The sequence below is a fragment of the Solea solea genome, chromosome 1 (assembly GCF_958295425.1).
Source record: "Solea solea chromosome 1, fSolSol10.1, whole genome shotgun sequence".
NCBI lineage: Eukaryota > Metazoa > Chordata > Actinopteri > Pleuronectiformes > Soleidae > Solea > Solea solea.
This window is the reverse complement of record NC_081134.1, coordinates 14,596,142-14,615,402: the sequence shown is the minus strand read 5'-3', so window position 1 is coordinate 14,615,402 and position 19,261 is coordinate 14,596,142. Positions and strand designations below refer to the sequence as shown.

At 41.1% G+C, this 19,261-nt stretch overlaps 1 protein-coding gene across 1 annotated transcript; it reads left to right on the top strand.

Moving 5' to 3' along the window:
- The first annotated feature begins 1,304 nt into the window (after window positions 1–1,304).
- Window positions 1,305–17,345, top strand: klhl14 (kelch-like family member 14). The gene is made up of 9 exons (XM_058648511.1): window positions 1,305–1,890; window positions 2,747–3,647; window positions 5,407–5,528; window positions 11,015–11,104; window positions 11,552–11,630; window positions 12,197–12,387; window positions 13,355–13,513; window positions 14,431–14,588; window positions 15,674–17,345. Exons 2-9 carry the CDS (start codon window positions 2,770–2,772, stop codon window positions 15,812–15,814), a joined length of 1,818 nt encoding a protein of 605 aa, XP_058504494.1. The 5' UTR covers window positions 1,305–1,890; window positions 2,747–2,769; the 3' UTR covers window positions 15,815–17,345.
- The last annotated feature ends 1,916 nt before the right edge of the window (window positions 17,346–19,261 follow it).

The window sequence follows — 19,261 nt, the reverse complement described above, 5'->3', positions numbered from 1 at the left end:
TCGTAGTGGCAAGTGCCTCACAAAACGAGAGGCCACACAATTATAATATCCGTCATCAATACATAAACTGCTTTCTCGGTGGTTTCAAAGAAACCACTAATTAATGCTCGAGTCTTGAAGTTTTCCTTGAGTGGTGATAATTGTTTGAGACGCGGCGCACTAATCAGTCGCCTCACACGTTAGCAGGACGGCAAGTTATATATGCCCAGCGATGTTATAAAAGCTGCCTATATGTGGCCTGTTATTGCTTCAAGTATAGCACGGTGTGGCTCTATTTCATAGTACATGAACAAACCCATTTATCCTTATCTGTCATTTCATAACTTGTGAGGTATCTGTCACTTCTGGTCCCACGGGAGTCCTGCATGCAAGTTGGGTTTTTTTTTTCTTCGTTTTTTTTTTTACTCTAACTGAGCTCTTTATTTAATTGACAGCTTATTCTGTCCTAATAAGTCATGTCTAAAATTGTTTGATTGGCAGTTGTTTTCCATCCTGCAATTATCTAATAATCAGGATTGCATTCTCTTAATTCCCTAATGTGCAAGGCCACACTCCTAATTTAATTGCATGTGAACATGTCTTGATAGCAAGGCTTTAAAATGTCACACATGCATTAATCTGAGAAGATGACTTTCAGTTTATGACTTGTTTGCGATGCAGTTGTTCATGGGTAGTCTGGGCTTTGGTGGAGGAAACATGGAGGTATGTGAAATCCAAATCTACAAACTGGACTTTCACATAGCTACACCACACTACTGTGCACTGATGGATGTTGTATTGGGTTTCAGCCCTTTTGTGTTTACAGGCCTGCAGCTGGGCCTGCAGGTCATGAAACAATGAACTGCACCAGATGAGATAATAGTGCATCCAAACACTGTATATACTGTGTGCAACTTCCATTTTCCTGCATGTTGTTTCGTAACTTTCCATCACTTTGGTTGTGTGGGTGTGGGTGTGTGTGTGTAGAGCTTTTTTTTTATTATGGGGGGGGGGGGGGTTATGTGCTTTAATTAAACATGATAAACATTGTAAGGACATGATGTAGTGTTTATAATACACTCTATGCAAAGACTTGAGTTTGTGCACCTTCTTTTGAAGGACTAGCAGGAGCAGAATGAGATGAGGGGTTATTTTGGCGATGGAGATTAAGGCAGGGGCTTTTTGTCATTTGTGCGAGACAAGCCATTCATCCATCCAGTTCACAGCCAAAAAAAGGCTGGTCCCAGAAATTAGCAGTTTCAGCTCAGCAGCAAAGTCGTCGGGCTGTGAAGGCAGAGAGAAATTGACTAATTAGCAATGCGCACTAAAACTTGACGGTTCTCTCTATAACAGCGAGGGAAAGACTCGGTTTTCTCCCCCCTTTCTCTTTTCTTTCTTCCATAGATGTTTGAAATCGCAGTCATTTACGCTCGACAGTTTTTACAATAGCCTTGAGCCATAATTTTGCGAGTCTCTCCAGCATCCATACCCCTGCATGGTCTCTCTCCACCGGCCATGCACGACCGTTTCTCTCCCCAACCGTGGATTTCCTATTACTCTCGTTACGACTCACTGAGCCCCAGGCCCAAGGATAATGATGTGTTGTTTCTTGGTAGCATAATTTGTCACACGTATATTTCTTCTTCTTCTTCTCTTGCAGAAAGCACAGCTCCCTCTCACACACTCACACACTTCTTGTTAATTCAGAAGAACAAATGATCAACGTCAACAAATAACCTGAAATAGTGACTTTAAGAGTTGGGACTCCATGGTTATTTTAAGGCACCACCAGCGACCATAGACTTTTAAAAGGAGAAAGGACATTTCTTACAAAAGGAGAACAAAGGAAAATTATTGGAAACCTGAAGCTTACTTTCTGTGGGTGTTTTTTTGGTGAAGAGCTGAAGTCAGGTAAGTTTCTCAGGCAAACTGCTCACATCATTTAGTTGTGACAGGCGCTTTTAGTGGATCTGGCGACAACGTTGCAACACGCTTGTGCCAAGTTTGCGCACATTACGCACCTTAAAATAGCCTTTGTGCCGCTACTGGAAACATTAGGCATGCATGTTACATGTAACTTCTGCATTGCTCGGAATATTTTTTTTCGGTACTCACGTCCGCGTAACTCTCGGGTCGACTAAAAGCGAAAACGTGCCGCTGCTGCTCGGCTTGCACTCAGACAAACTAATTGCTTTCGTACGACTCCGTAAATCTATGCCGTGTGTAATGTCCTCGTTGTGTGGGTGTGCAGGGAGATAGGAGAGGGGATAAGTGTTGGCTGAATGCTGCATGTTGTCCGTCTCCTTTTTTCCCCCCTCATCCGACAACTTCAGCCGCGCCACCGAGCTGCAGCAGCATCTCCGTCCGTATCCTCCTGGCTGTTTTGTTTTGACTGCGCCCTTCACACCTCAGCCTCCATTAAGATCATCCGGTGCTCGGGTTGAGAATGAATAAGAGTGGCACGCTGTGGGAACTACTGCGTTTTTGTTTGCTGCTTTACGACCACAGCGCGAAGTTGAAAGCGGCTGCATCCGCGGCAGTGGCGGCGGCGGCGGTGGTGCTGGTGCTGGTGGATGTAGGTTGTCGCCGCCTGACGTGGCACCGGTTCTACCCTGCTGGATGGACGCGCGTTCTATTCAATAACTTATTCAAGAAATCGTTTATTCCTATTGTGACAGTTGAGTGAAAGCATCCGTAGGGCTGCATGTAGTGTTGTGCAAATAAATGACCTGAGGTAAATGGCTTGCATGGTTTATTTGTTGCCTAGGTGGCGTTCACAGTCAGGAAGTCATGTCCAGATCGGGTGATAGAACATCCACCTTTGACCCAACACACAGTGACACCCTGCTGCACGGGCTCAATCTCTTATGGAGGAAACAGCTTTTCTGTGATGTGACTCTCACTGCCCAGGGACAGCAGTTCCACTGCCACAAAGCTGTGCTGGCGTCCTGCTCCCAGTATTTCAGATCCCTCTTCGCCTCCCATAATGTGATCAACAATGAGGGGAGCAAAGGGGACCAGGGCAGCAGTGGGACCCCATCATCTTCTCCTGATGACAAGCTGGTGACTCCCAGTGCCAGGCCCATCAACAACCTGGTACTCCAAGGCTGCTCCTCCATTGGACTGCGATTAGTGCTGGAGTACCTCTACACTGCCAACGTGACTCTTTCCCTGGACACAGTGGAAGAGGTGCTGTCAGTCAGCAAGATCCTCAACGTCCCCCAGATTACTAAGCTCAGCGTGCAGTTCCTCAACGACCAGATCTCCGTGCAGAACTATAAGCAGATCTGCAAGATTGCAGCGCTCCATGGACTCGATGAGACCAAGAAGCTGGCCAACAAGTACCTGGTGGAGGATGTGCTTCTGCTGAACTTTGAGGAGATGTGTGCCATGCTAGATGCTCTGCCACCCCCGGTGGAGTCAGAGCTGGCTCTCTTCCAGATGTCAGTCCTCTGGCTGGAGCATGACCGGGAGACTCGCATGCACTATGCACCAGACCTTATGAAGAGGCTGCGTTTCGCCCTCATACCTGCCCCAGAGCTGGTGGAGAGGGTGCAGTCTGTTGACTTCATGAGGAGTGACCCTGTGTGCCAGAAACTACTCCTGGATGCCATGAACTACCACCTGATGCCCTTCAGGCAGCACTGCAGGCAGACTATGGCCAGCAGGTAAGCACAAGACAAACACAAACATCCAAGATGGATGTAAGGTGATTAAATTAAATTCCCACTCACTCAATGTTTGGTCCCAGTGCTTGTGTGGGTGGTCAGTGAGAGGTGTGAGGCACTCTGAGGCACAGGTAATGACAGCAGAGGGGGGTTCTTCCTGTAAAATATTACCCAGCTGTCAGAAGGGTTGATGCTACACTGTATTCGTAATTACAATGTTACCTTATGTTTTGGTGAAGGGGGGGAAAAAAAACCCTCTTTTATTTCCTCACGCATCTGTGTAATTGCTCTCTAATCTGTGCAGACAAGACGCAACAAACCAGATGAAAGTTATGAATTTGATTTGTGGGAACTCTCGTGAATTCAATTTTGAAATGATATAATTAGATTTATACCAGAATTACATGGCAATTACATAACAATTATGATGTAAGTACAAGGCCCAGACAAACAGGAATATAACACAGTCAATGGAAATCTAGTATAAAAGTAAAAGTATATCCAGGTGGGATATATAGGAAAAAGTGTTGCATAACATTTTTTTCTTTTTTAAATGGCAATGTTATGTTATTCAGGTTAGAGGCTTGTGTCTCACTCTCACAAAAAGCAGACCATGGATGGTTTGCTTTCCTGTTTGTCCCGATGAGCACTTTGAGGGGCTTGTCTGTGTTGTCACCAAGTTGACTGGTTAGTGCTGTCGTCAGCTGACTGTAGTCTGTTGGTCGAGTCAGGAAAAATTGTTTTCAGTGTGGGCATCTGTATTCAGATATTTAAATAATGCTATCAGGTCAAAGTAGAATTATTTTACACGTATCTCTTCCTCTATTATCCCACTAACATATCTATTCCCACATATGGACCTAAATGAGCAGGGAATCAGGAATCCTCATAATTAGTTTCACATGCCACCGTTTCTCTCCTCTCAATTAATCATTATTATCTATGTCCAGGGGCTCATTTGCATATGAATAACCCCCAAACACTTCTGAGTGGGCCAGTAGCAGGAAGAACCTACCGAGACAATGGTGATTTAGCCATGCATTAAAAAGTAAAATATGAAACTGGAGGAAAAAATGTGTCTGGATATAAAGGCCAGCTACTCTTAATCTTTTTACAGTATATTGTGATTAATTGGTGGACTTGTGTTGAAATCCATTAGGAGCCAGATAATGGGCATTAATGTAGAGTAAAGTGTGCAGCTTTTAGGTTATACATCATATACAAACAGTGGGAAATATCTCATGACTGGCCCAGTGATGTCACATGAATCACTGCAGCCAATGAAACGGAGACGTCGTATAGGCAGGTTTATGTAGTCAATTGTGCCGTTAGCCTCCAGCGTGGCACCCTGCAGGATTGTCCTCGCTTCACAGCTAATTGAAAAGATATATTTAGAGTGCAATAATTGTTCAATAACACATCAAAAGGATAAGTGCGGTGGAGAGCAATTTTTTTTTGGTTAATTATAATGAACATGGACGCACGTTGCCTAATTGTATAGTCTCAACTTCTGTGGTTGTAGTCGGACAAGGATGCGATACGTATCTAACCATGCATTTATTTTATTTTTCACACACTAAGTGAACAATTAAAACACACTCTGTTAATAATGTCAAATGAATGATGTAAATAAAGGATTCAGAGGTTGCAGGTTTTTGTTAATTTTAGCCTTTGGATGTTTTATGTCAAGGCTTGATACCTGTTTTCTTTCTCCTCTTTCCAAACACTTGTCAACACACCCACACTTTTGACATTACAGAATCCGTTCCAGTAAGAGAATGCTGTTACTGGTGGGTGGTTTGCCTCCTGGACCCGATCGTCTCCCCAGCAATTTGGTCCAGTACTATGACGACGAGAAAAAGACATGGAAGATCCTCACAAGTGAGTACCAAAAGCGTTGCTCCCTCCTTTTTCCTCTTTTAACCCGGGGCATCGTGTGTTAGTGGATTTTATGATGAGAAGTAGTTGTTCCTATGGATGACTTTAACACAGGTTAATTTCCACCGAAAATGAGTGGAAGGAGTTCCCTAAATCCTTCAGGTAATAATGTATCACTATCACTTTTAATATAAGTTTTGAATCAGAGCGTGACTTTACAGCACTGTGGAGCTTCATGCCCGGTTTCTCTTGTTTTTGCTGAAATATGCTGGCAGGATGCATGATGAGATTTACTTGAGTGTAATGATCTATTGTGGCAGAGCTAGTGCTATAATGAATGACATCTCATCGCCATTTAAAATTTAGCTTGATTGTTTGCGCACATTCATCAATGTGCAGCATCGAATTACACCGATCCATACTAATACACAGCACGGGATTAACCTGTTGACCTGGTGTCACTATTGATATCAGGTTTGTATCAGGTGAAGTAAATGCCAACAGATAAGGTCAGGAAGACAGCAGCTGTATTGCTTATACAAATAATCAATAGATAGGTGATTGTAATGGACTAAACAAAAAATAATAGTGGTAATAACAGAAAATAAAGAGGTATCCCAAAACCTGTAGGGGTATTTTTGTCAGGCTATTTTGTTATATTGATTTCATGATATTATAATGAAAACAAGATGCCACAAGTTCACAGAAAATAATTATTCTGTTCAAAAGGGGAAACAATATCTATGGAGAACACATCGTAATCCTTTGGGAATTTAGAAACACATCCCGACACAACACACCTATACCTTTCCCTGTCTTCTCTCTGTCTTCCTTGACCTTTTGAGGCTCACCACAATGTTGCCATATTGCAAAGGTCAAACGCGAGCTAATAGCAAACTATATTTGTCCTTTGCATCATCATTGCTGGACATATCGAGTTTTTGTCCTTTTGTTTGGGCTGGAGTGATATCTCAGCAGCCTCTTTCCATTTATACACATTACAGGTCTGTTTTCTGTCAGCTCGGCACTGTGCAGTTTATTTTCTCACTGTGTGGCACGAGCTCTTAATTCAGGTGTGATGTTTCTGTTGTTGGGTCTTAAATTCAGCAGCAGCCTTTGCTGGAACTGGTTCCTTTTTGTGCTCAAATAGCATTTGTTGGCAGTCATCTTGTTTTTGTTGTACACTCCTGTTTGTCTAAATCATTTGGGGTGCATTCCATTAAAAGGAGGCATGCATACACAACAGCCCGAAGCTCACTGGTGTTTATATTGTCATTTTCTCATTAAAGTCACACTCCTGGGTATAAACTGCAGAAAGCAAAAGGTCAATAGGGATTTCCATCACTCAAAACTAAAAAGTTAACACTCAAATGGTCCGTGGCCAAGTGGAAGGACAAAACTGCAAAATCATCCCTTAACACATCAATGACCACCTGATGTAGTCCACACAATGGACGTGGAATAGAAGATTATTAACATTCAATCATAACTTTTCAATGAGGCGAAACCTGAGAGGGACAGCCTTTGATTAAGACATTCATCAACACAATTTGGGGAGAATCTGATCTCTCTCAGTGTGAGATGTAGCTGCTGCTGCTGCTCCTGCCGGGTGATTCTAGTGGAAAGTTTGCCATCTAGTGTACCCACGGCAGCGTGGACAAACACGAGACAAAGGCAGGCACTGCCTCAGCCACAGACCCTGGACTGTTCTCTTCCTCTCCTTCGCCACGTCCTGATATGAAAGTGTCACGCTCGGAAATGGACGTCGGCCACACAGCGTGGCCTGGAACAAAGGAATGCAGCTCAGTGGGACGCAATTGTAATGGTGGTAAAAAAAAGCACGTCAGAGCTGGAGCAGCAGTGGTGCATTAGCTGTGGAGTCATTCAAGCGACCCCAAATGTGCCTCTATGCAGAGGTTTCTGACTCCCTCTAGTGAGCCCTGCAGCTCACTGTAGACTGGAGTGATGGCGTCCATCTCATGGAGGACGTGCTCATCCTGCCCTCCTATGGCTGCTCACCTCTGGGCTTAGTGGAAAATTTGGGGCAAATGTGTAGTACTCTTTTTTATAGATTATAATTCAGAATATATCATGATATACTGTATATTAAATATATATATCATGTTTTATTTTACGGATAGTGGAGCCTTGTGTTTATTTATGCCACTGCTCACCTGTATCTGTGGCACCTGTAGAAGCAAAATGTCCTCACACTGTCGCCTGCAACATACTGTAAAGCGATAATCTCCTTTTCACGTGGGCACGAGATGATTTTTGGTATGAGTGCAATTCACTAGACATCAAATAAGAAGCCACCCGTCCATGTCCTATATACTGCTGACTGAATGATAATGTAAATAGCATGTAAGGGAATTTGCCAGTCATATGGCACTTGTCTTTGAGGTGCACCAGAGGCAAACAGCCTAATCCCCCCCACCTCATTCAAGATAAATCTGTGTTTAGCGTATGTGGTATTAGTTCCCTTCTGAGACTCCCCTCCCATGGAGAGGACCGGCACATGTCAGCCCGCCAGAGTGAGATTGCAGGGGGAGACCAATAGGAAAGAAATGAGATTCAAGGCTGTCTAATTTTGCTGCAACTGTGATCCATCAGGCGGTGGAGAGGTGACAGTGGAAATGACTGATGGAGACAGACAGGTGGGCTTTAACATTCCACTGATTTGTGCTCAAAAAGCACCGGGCCTGAGATTTATTGAGTGAACACGATCATGTTCATTATGACTGTCACCTAAGACCATTTCTCTACATCTCAATGGGGTCACTTCACCAAAAAAAAAAAAAGATGGAGGAAGAGAAGGGGGGAACACAAAAACATAGACACAAGAGGGAATATTATCCATGAGGGGTCCTGCTCCGTCTGAGGGCCCGTAGCAGTTTATGATAACTTGTGCAAAGATGATGTACAGTGTCATCTCATTCGTATTATAGGATGTAGTTGATTAATAGCTGCTTTGGCATATATTAATGCTAGATAGAATGAGTGGGGGAAACCTAAATTCGGTACCAGATGTCACATGAAAAAGCACTAGAGAAGAGATAATATTGTGTAGACTTTCTAATAACATGAACCCTTTTTTATTGTGAAATGTTTAAATGCTGTTCCACATTGTGAAACAATAGAGGTTAGTTAGAGGGACACTTTCACATTTTTGTTCTGTAAACACTTACAGATACATGTTGCTAAGATATTGAACAATTGGCCCCCGGTCTTGACATCACCCATAAGAATCTGAAGTTTGATTTAAAGCTCAGAAATCATGCCATGTTGAGGTTTGGCAAAGATGAGAGGTCTTATTGGACAATACCAGCTGTCAGTCACACTGGCGTCCACTCATATGCACTGTACTTTATCATGAATTGTTTAATGGATACATCATTTAAAGAAGTGGAAGCTCATTTTCCCATCGACTTCTGTTCAAACTAAGTTCTTTTTGCAACCAGCATAGTCGCCCCCTGGAGGCTTTTCAGTATATTCTTCCTTGCTGATTGACTAAGCTGAGGTAACATGTGCCCATTTATTATATTATATACAGTCTATGATCCAAATGATTATTTGACAATATTAAACATTTAGTTATAATTTGATATCACTAATATCATAAGCCACAGGAAAAACCCACATCAGTCGACCTCTACTTGAGATGTGGGTGTACTGTTTATTATTATTATTGTTGTTGTTGATTCAATTAATTTAAGAATAAAAATTCATTGATAAAGTTGTTCGTTTTAGGACAGATGTAACTTTTCCTGTCAGCACACACACACACACATTCAGGCGCCAGCTTATTTGATACATTCAGCTATAACGCCATAAATCATCCTTCATAAAGGTTTTAATGTTCAGTTTTTATTGCAGTTGTTTAAGAGAGGTGCTCACTCGACTGTGGGATGATTTCGGAGGCTGTAGTTTGTGATGCCAGCTGAACTATATTGCATTATACAAAAATATGTCTGTTATTTAGCCCGCGCTCATTAATATGAAGACCAAATAATAGCCACATCTGTCCATGTGTGATTGTTCCGTTTAGTGTCATCACGAACGCAGCCTGACAATATGACCACAAAGATGAATCAACAGCTTTTCCAAAAAAAAAAACACAAAAAAAAGATGGTTTCAATAAAAACTAAACATTATATCCATCATTAAGGCGGGATTTGTTGCAGGACTGTTGTTTTAGACTCCATTACTTTTAGCAATGTTTATCTAATAAACTGACAGGTGTACATGTGTCGTTGAATTTGTGGGACGCAAATGTAATGATCAAATAAACTAAGGTGGTAGAATTAAATCTAGACAATGTGGATCAGTGGGTTCTTTTTTATTTAACCCCTTAACATCTAAGCCCCAAATTGTCCATCTGAACTTTTTTTGTTGTTGCTTATTTTAACCATAAAAGCACCAGAGAATGTCTTGTGAGTAAGTGCTTTTGCCTATTTTTCCAGAATAACTTTTCAGAGTATTTAAAATGAAGAAAAACAAAAAGTTTTATTTAAAAAAAAACACTGTGGTCCCCGTAAAGTCCAGGGGATGCGGGGAGTAAAAAGGTAAAAACAAAACCTCTGGATATTTTAAAAGAAGAAAGGCAGGGAAAAACAGAAAAGATTATTTACAATGAATAAGCATAATGTTAAATTTAAAATGAGCTGCTCCAAAAGTAGCCGATTGGCCTACAGCAGAGAGAAAGACACCATTCACTTAAACAGCCAGATCAAACCAAACTTAAACCACAAAAGTAAAAAAAATGCACCCTTTTTCCACGAGTGAAAGTATCACATGTACCATTGGTAATTAGAAAAAAAGGTTGAATGGAGTACACACACACAAACAGCTTCCCAAACAGTAAAAAAAACAAACCCCCCCAAAAAATACCCTCAGCGGCTTGCAAGCTCACATGGCCCCAAAGAAAGCAAGCACCATTCCAGCTGTTCCACAGCTTTTTAAGTCCACAGCTTGATTGCTGAATTGGAGGCACCTGTGGAACAAGCAGAATGGGCGGACCCACAAAGCACACAGCACACACAGGAAAAAGGATGTCTCACACGGCACCCTGGCACGTAACATACATGAACACCAGCTTTTGTGTGTCAAATGGGAAATTTTGAACAGTACAAAACATATTGAATGTAACATTTGTTTGAGTTTTTTTCTTTATGTACCAAAATAAGCACACGTTGGCTTTGATTTGCAACTTCTCATCTTTCAGAAACAGATGGAATTTTGCGCAAACGTGTCTTCTGCGATACGTTTTGGTGTTAAAGGGGGAAGTGTTATTTTTATTAGACTTATTATTAGATTAAACCTAAGTCTAGTGAGGCTTGTCCATAGTACAGGTGGCAGTGATATTGTATTATACAATTATACCCTCAAATATAGTTGTTAAATGGCCAGATTTCTTTTCCTGACGCTGACTTTATGTATTATAGTTACTCTTATACATCTAACACCTTTGATTTTCCTGTCTCTCCTAGTAATGCCTTACAACAGCGCTCATCACTGCGTGGTGGAGGTGGAGAACTTCCTGATGCTGCTGGGTGGAGAAGACCAGTGGAACCCCAATGGTAACGTAACACCACTGACTGAACGTCTCGCTTTCCCTGACTGACTTCACACAGCAAAAAATTGCCAGTGTTTACTGTGCGTAGTGAGCAGTTTTAGCCATGGAACCCCATCAGAGCCAATGTAGCACTTTCACAGAGAGCGTTTCAAACACTCATTCTGCAACCAGGTCAGCTCTAAGTGGACACACAGCACTCTCTAGTCAATAATAGGCACAGAAAACAGTTATCAAGACTCAAATGTTTGTGTTTGTGGTTTGGACGTGTTAATGGTGCTTTTTCTGTGGAATAAAATACAACAGCCCAGTTTCAGTGAGCTACGCGTGATGGAATCAGCAGGGTTTATTTAGCAACATACATTATCAGAGAACATTCAAGACTTTGCTAAATGAACCTGAACTTAATGAAGTACTTTTCTTTTCTAATATTGGTTTGTGTCTGTTCTTGCAGGAAAGCACAGCACTCATTTTGTCAGCCGCTATGACCCCAGATTTAACAGTTGGATACAGTTGCCCCCCATGCAAGAGAGGTGAGTCTACTTGTATTTGGATGTGGTTTCGTCTATTCATGCATTCATATGTATTAAGGTTTTAAATGATATTTTCCGTTGGATCAGTGTTTTTGTTCAATGTTCTCCAAATGCAAGGTTTCCAATGGGCGGCAAGTAGGTATAAGCATCATAGGATGGAATTTTTAGCAGTCTTTGCAAACTAATCATTGTTTGTAAATTGTAAACTGATTGTTTTGTCCTATAAATGGAGGGAAATAAGAAAAGACTTTTGAAATGACAAGGTTTTTTTTTTCATATTGTGCACAGTTTAAGCAAAATGTACAGTATTTATAGTAACTGTAGTAAAAAAAAAAAACATTTCTTATGCTAAATAGATAAATGAATAAATATCATTGCTGTGGTGTTTAACAGCTGGTCACACCTGACAAACATGTAACTCTTCACACCTCAACTGTTAAACTAAAGAGAGCGAGAGATGGAGAGTCTTAATTATGATCTTTTTCCCCCAAATAATTTCCTTTCCACTCAGAAAACCTTGTCATTGCCACTTTAATGATGTTGTCTGTTTGACACCCGCTCCTCAGGAGAGCCAGTTTCTTCGCCTGCCGCCTGGAGAAGCACCTGTACGTGATTGGCGGTCGGAACGAGACGGGCTACCTCTCCAGCGTGGAGTCCTACAACCTGGAGACTAACGAGTGGAACTATGTGTCGTCTCTGCCTCAGCCGCTGGCTGCCCACGCAGGAGCTATACATAATGGCAAGATCTACATATCAGGTCAGAAGAGAAGCTGACGCTCGCTCAATCACATTTGTTCTTCTTTGGAAAAATAATGTGCCGGATGTGCAACGCGTAGCCTCTATTTATCAGCTGAAAAGTCATTGTCTGATTGTCATACGATAATTCAACATCTTTTCATAAGGCATTATTGCATGTGTTTGACGGCTGTACTAGTAACTTATAAGAATCTGATTTTGAAGCCTTGTCATAAAATGACCGGTGCCATTTTAAGGTTATTTACAAACATCAACTGCAACCAGGCTCCTATTGGACAATACCAGCTGTCAATCACTCCGGTGTCTGCTCACCTGTGCTGTGTTTCATCGTCTTTTTCCCTCTAAATGGGAACATAATTTACAAAATGCTGTAACCAATGGAGTTTCAGGGTATTGTTACGCTTATTTTTCTTACCATTATTGTAAAATGTACAAATCTATGACATCTTTATGTTCAGTCAAAGATTTATCACACTAACGCAGAGAGTCATTAATCAATATCCCCCCCCCCCCCCTTCCAAGAGCTGACTATCAGTGAATCACTGGTGAACTTTATGACGTGACTAGTGTGCTGGATTATTCACCACGGCGGTGATTACAGTGTAAAACTGAAAGAAGGGAACAAAGGCGCCAGCTCTGTGCTTGAATAGCGCTGACTGGAGGAGGCACCATTAACTATGACGCACTATTAAAATAAAAATGTTAAGCCAGCAACAAAGGTTCTGGTTCAAAAAGAGCCAATAAGCTTTTCTGTAAGCGTGTTCTTCTGTTTAGTATGAATATACGCAGATAGTTATAGTTTGTAGGTCATTTGTCACCTGGCATTTGTAATAAATAATAAAGGAAAGCATGACTTTTGCAGATCAGTGTACAGATACATGTCATTTCGGCATCTACAGTGCATCTACAGTGCTCCATGTATTTCAGCACAGGTTTTATAGACATAATCGTGTGGTTACTTGTTGCAGGAGGAGTTCACAATGGAGAGTATGTGTCCTGGCTCTACTGTTACGACCCCGTAATGGATGTGTGGGCTCGGAAACAGGATATGAACACAAAGCGCGCTATTCATGCCCTGGCAGGAATGAATGACCGCCTATATGCTATTGGTGGAAACCATTTGAAAGGTAAGTGCTCGAGCGTTTCAGGAAATCAACGGAAAAGGGTTTTCAGATTGATCTTTTTGTTTGTTTGTTTGTTTGTTTGTTTGTTTTGTCTGTTTGGTCCAGCTACATTTGAAAAGCAGGATCATGTAGTTTTAATCAAATAAGGCTTTGGAGTCCCTGAGAGACATGAAAGCATCCAGATGAAAGTGGTTAAGACCGTATTTAAAGGTTCACTCTGTAACATTTAGGAGTGGTTATTGGGAGACATTTAATATGGTAATAAGTATGTTTGGAGTATCACTTCAAAATAAAAGCCTGAGGAAAGAAATCCTTTTCCATGAACGATAATTCAGAAAAAGGCCTTGCTTTTTGTAGGCCACCATTTTGTGCCAGCGTGTTTCTTCAGCAGCATAAATAGACAAACCTTTTGAGAATAAAGTCCTACTAATCACAGGTTACAGGTGATCGTCTTTGCTTTCAATAATGATGTTATTCTTGTAATATTATATATGCTGCCCACATAAACCTAATTCACAAACTAATGAGGAAACAGTCGAGACAGTGTGAGAGTGGTCTACATCCTCTCTGGTATGCAAAGGTCATCAGATTTTCGTCATCAGGGTGAGCAACGGAGTCCCCCACTTGTCTCACTGTTAGATGTCACTACTTCATACTCACTGGACCTTTAATTGCATATTGTGGCTGTGACATGGTCACATGACTTGGTTTTACCCATAATCCCCCACCCCCTGATAAAACAGAAGAAAGCACATAGATAGCCCAAAGTGTTTTTTATTATGGCAGACATGTTTCGGTTCACGTGCGAGTTAGAAGAAAAATATTTTAGGGTTTTTATAGTCAAACAACTGATTTACTACTGACATGTTAAGATGCACAAACGGCATTATTCTAACACAGTTGTCCTCGCGCTCTCACAGGTTTCTCTCATCTAGACGTGATGTTGGTAGAGTGTTATGACCCCAAAGCTGACCAGTGGAACATCCTGCAGACACCCATCCTGGAGGGCCGCAGTGGGCCGGGCTGTGCAGTTCTGGATGAAAGCATCTTCCTCGTGGGAGGTTACAGCTGGAGCATGGTACTTTATTTATTTTTATAGTACACGTTTTTTCACGTTTGTGACTTTTCCTAGTTCTCGGTCTTGCTAATGTAACTTACACAGAAAATGAAATACATCATTCTTCTCCCTGCATATCTCAGACACGGTGTACAAATATAACTGTATTGTTCCAAATCATATAATACGTCATCTACAACACTGACTCATTCAGAAATTACCCTGATACTTCTTTCAATCACACTTATTACCCGAATGGTGGTAAACTCACCGTACTTCTGTTTCATCCAAGTGTTGCACATGTTTTCTCTTACTGTGAGAGAATCTGCTCATTTATTACTCATTTTTACACATTTCCCTCCACTTTTCCACACCATTATGTGAATATTAGGAGTTGGTTCATCAAGATAAACAGCTGGTGGTGTTAAATCTCCACACTGGTGCCAGCAGTGTTATGGTGTGGTTAGAAGTGCAATAGTGAAACCTAAAACATGATGAAAATGTGGCATTCTTGTTCATTTAGAGGTGTTCCTTTCTCCTGAGCGCACCACTTAACTCTAAACTGGATCTTCAGTGAGCGCTTGAGTCACATGCTTCACGTATATAATGATTGTCAGCATTCCAAATCCAGTTTTTGTCCACAGGACTTGTGGATGTGAAGCCAGCAAGGCTTAGAGTCTGTCTCTAAGTGTCACATGACATTTCATTCACAGTTACAAACTTAGTAATTTATTAAAACAGCCCACTACTTTAATTTTAGAAACCTATTTTTAGGTGTGAATGAACATACATTGGTGCTTATTGTACTGCATCAGGCCGGTGAATGTGACATTAAATCAAAAAACATTAAGAGCCCATGCGGTCTTGTAATGAAGAATCATGTCTCTCCACTGCAACAGTGTGGCGCACTTCAAAATCCTTAAGCTTTGTATGGACTTTGTTAACAAAGTATTCAAAAAATCTGCAGACTTTTACATTAAAATTTCCCCTGCTTTTTGATCACATCCCCCCCCCCCCCCCCCCCCCCCCGGCCCCCCGCCCCTGGTTACAAATCCAAACAGCATTAAGAGTAATGACGAGAATGACTTTATTTTTGTTTTCCTCAGGGAGCCTATAAGTCTTCTACCATCTGCTACAGCCCAGAGAAAGGAACATGGACAGAGTTGGAGGGAGAGGTGGCGGAGCCTTTAGCGGGCCCAGCCTGTTCCACCGTCATTCTGCCCGCCTGCCTTCCTTTTAACAAATGACAACTAATCCAACCAACGGGCGGTGAGGGCAAGAAGCTGCGGAGAGACTGGGGGGAGGACCATCAATAAGCAAAACAGTTGTCAACCATTTTGTGACAAACCCTCCGGTGAGATGACAAGGGAGTGTATAAATTATTTTTTTACAGGTTTGACCAAGAGCACTTTCGTTATTCCCTACTGAAGGTTTGGAAGGAAAAAAAAACAAAAGAACAGAAAAGAAAATTGTGTAACTCATGTATTTAAACTCATCGGTGTTATGAGAAATGGTCAATTTCATATTTGAGTTTTCTTTAAAAACTGATAGTGAGTGTTTTTTGCCTTCTCTTCTATAGCACGCATAGTGTTGAACTGAATTATAGCTTTCAAATCCATTGTATCTTGTATTCAGTAGAGGAATATTTCCAGCAGAATGCTGTGTTGATTCATGGACTGACACTGGGAGGAGAGAAGCGTCACGGGGGGGTCGAGTTAAAGTAGGGCTGGGTGAGTTACATCGCTTGTGATGATCAAAAGTGGCTCAAAATCAATGAACTATTACTCATATTACCACTCGCTTTTCTCTGACGCATCACGAACCTACCTTGTTGACAAATACGCGACTGTTTGGTTGTCGTCTTTGTCTGAAAATTAACAGATTTCCGTCTAAAACAAATTGCTCTGACAACAGATGTGAGGAACTAGGACCCGCAAGCAAATACCCCAAGGTTCAAGCAATATACGCAACCACACCGACAAAAAAAAAAATGTATTACACAATGATCTTTACGAGGATGTGTTTGTATCACCCGGCCCTAATATTTAACTAGTTGTCATAATAATTTCCATGCTGGTTAAAGTCGTGTTTCTGTATAACTTGTTGAACAGAGAGTTCCTTACAGGTTACCTGCTTGACAGAAGAAAAAAAAAAAAATCTTGCCAAATGTTTATGGCAGCTATTCTTTGTGCTGCAAGTCAAACAATTTAAGGATTTACCATAGACTTTTAATGTTCATATGACGCACTAATGTTCACGTTAATTATACGATGATGGTACAATCAAATTGTAATTGCTAGCCAATGTATTAATGGGTGGCACGTTTGGGCAAACAGATGGGGACGATGTTTGTTTGGTTTTGCTCTCCCTTTGCCGGTTAATGTTAACAGGTCCGTTTATGAGGCCGTGTAGCATTAGCTCGACGGGATATAATCTTTAATGGGTGAAAAACCAACAAACATCAAGTGATCCTTAATGCACTAAAAGTGAACTTATAATTCAGCAAAAAAAAACAAAAGTTCACTAAAAATGTAAATGAATTAATGTGATGTGTTTGAAAAAAATAATAATACCTTTACTACAAATGAATCTAAGTCCAGTCTAGTCTACGTTATTAGGTTCAAAAAGTCGACTCTAAATATTAATGCAGTACCTGTTGAATTCTGTACAGATTTGTTGATTTCATTCTTGTACATAATCGCTTGCAGTGAAACATTTTTGTGCACTCAACCTTGGATTTATTCTCAAATCCTGTTATGTCCTTTGAATTTTAGAATATGAAAATAAATTGACTCTTGATGATTAAAATGTCTTTTTAGTTTTTTGTTTTTTCCCCACAATATTTCAGACAGAACAGTGGCTTCATTAACATTAATTGTGAATCATTGTGACTAAATTTGATGCTTGTAGTTTAACGCTGAATTTGACTTTTGTATGTGTTTCCTGTGATATGTCACTGCCCTTCAATGTGCAACTGTATTGTCCCTGAACAGATATTTTTAAAACCCAGTTCAGTGGGAAACTGGCCTTCAAAGAATCATAGAAAGAATAACGGAATGAATTTGGTAGAATGAAGTCCAGTCACAAAATAGGTGTCAAAGTAGAGGGTGTTTAGGGACCTACAATCTCATCCACCAATGTTTTTAATTTATTTAATCATTAACAGTTTTTTAATGCTGCAGCTTCGTTGCAGACTATTTCCGTGGGACCCTGTTCTCACGTTCTCACAAAATTGGTAGCGCTGTAGATGAACATAATCAGTCACACAGCGGAGTAGTGGTTAGTAATGTTGCCTTGCAGCGAAAGGACCTGGGTTTCGGGTATTTTCGCCCTTTGTCACCAGCACCAGCAGCCTCTCGACCCTCACGAGATTGAACTTATATTTATGCTAATATTTATGTGTATTAAAAGGTCCAGTGTCTATTTTAAAGGAAGGTTGATTAGCAGAATTTGAATAAACTATACTCATAAATATGTATATGAGTGTATAATTGCTCTAAAATAAAATAATAGTTTGGTTTTTGTTGCGTTAAAGCAAGACTCTCACACCACCGTTTTGCAGTCTCACCATTAGATGTCACTAATTCTCACATACTGGATCTTTAAGTGGCAGAATAATAAAAGAATGACACAAATCAGCATTTGATGAAATGTACTTATTAACACTCCCCCACCTTTACTTTGTCTGGATCACAGTACAGTGATTTCAGTATACGGGACTGATTAAACTCGCAGAGTTCACTTCTTCAACCTCTTCATAGACTGACTGACGTAAACAACAGCACCCGTCTCCGTCAGCCTCGGAAAATTCAAACAGCATTACACGGAGCAGGAGTCTGTAAAATGTGAGCCAGTAAACGTTCAGACCAGATCTCATGTTTATCCTCGGGGCAGCCGCTCATGCCAGACCAGATTTGATTTGCCAACCATTTACTACCAACTGTCTCATGCGACGAACAGCATGCACGTCCCCCCAACACATACACACACCTGATGGTTTATTCTGTGTTACATTCCTTCAGCCACAGCAGTTTCTCTTCAGTTTGCCATGTGCCTAGAGGATAATACCGCTTCATTTTCCCATAAAGATGACTCTGTTCGATGATATAAATCCATTTCTAATTCACATTATAAACTACATGGAGACGTCGTTGTGTGAGTGTGTCACATTCTCCTCAGAAACCTGTCTTAAAAGTGATATATTTCAAGGTCCAGTGTGGAGAAAATGTGTGACATCTAAAGGCGAGACGGCACATTGAAATTTCCCCAGGTGTGTTACATGAGTACAGTGGCGTTTGCAGAACGGAAAGGATGTTAATAGGATGTTAGCACCTCTCTCTGTTCCTCAAGTGAACCACTCTTTCTGCCGTTTCGTCCTCCTTCTTTGTTTTATTAACACATGAGGGCCTTGTTTACATATAAGCTGTCACTGCTAAATAAGAAATACACATCTGCTGGGGCTGCTGTGGAAACATGGCGGCACAAGAGGCTCTTAAAGTACACATTCAAGACTTAATAGTGAATACGCACACCTGTGCGTTCAGTTTCTGCCCATGAACCCTTAAAAATGTTACTTATTGGGCCTTCAAATCTGAAGTTTTCTTGACAAAAAGAACTAGACTGAACACACCAGCTGAGGGGATAGTGGGCGATGAAAGAATAACATCATCATCATTAAAACAAAGTCATTCCAG

What these genes read in the sequence shown, in the direction of transcription:
- klhl14 (XM_058648511.1), top strand. Translation starts at nt 2,770, where the DNA reads ATGTCCAGATCGGGTGATAGAACATCCACCTTTGACCCAACACACAGT. An exon ending in TGGTGGAAACCATTTGAAAG is followed by an intron (nt 13,514 to 14,430) that starts GTAAGTGCTCGA and finishes GCGCTCTCACAG; the next exon opens with GTTTCTCTCATCTAGACGTG. An exon ending in GAGGTTACAGCTGGAGCATG is followed by an intron (nt 14,589 to 15,673) that starts GTACTTTATTTA and finishes TGTTTTCCTCAG; the next exon opens with GGAGCCTATAAGTCTTCTAC.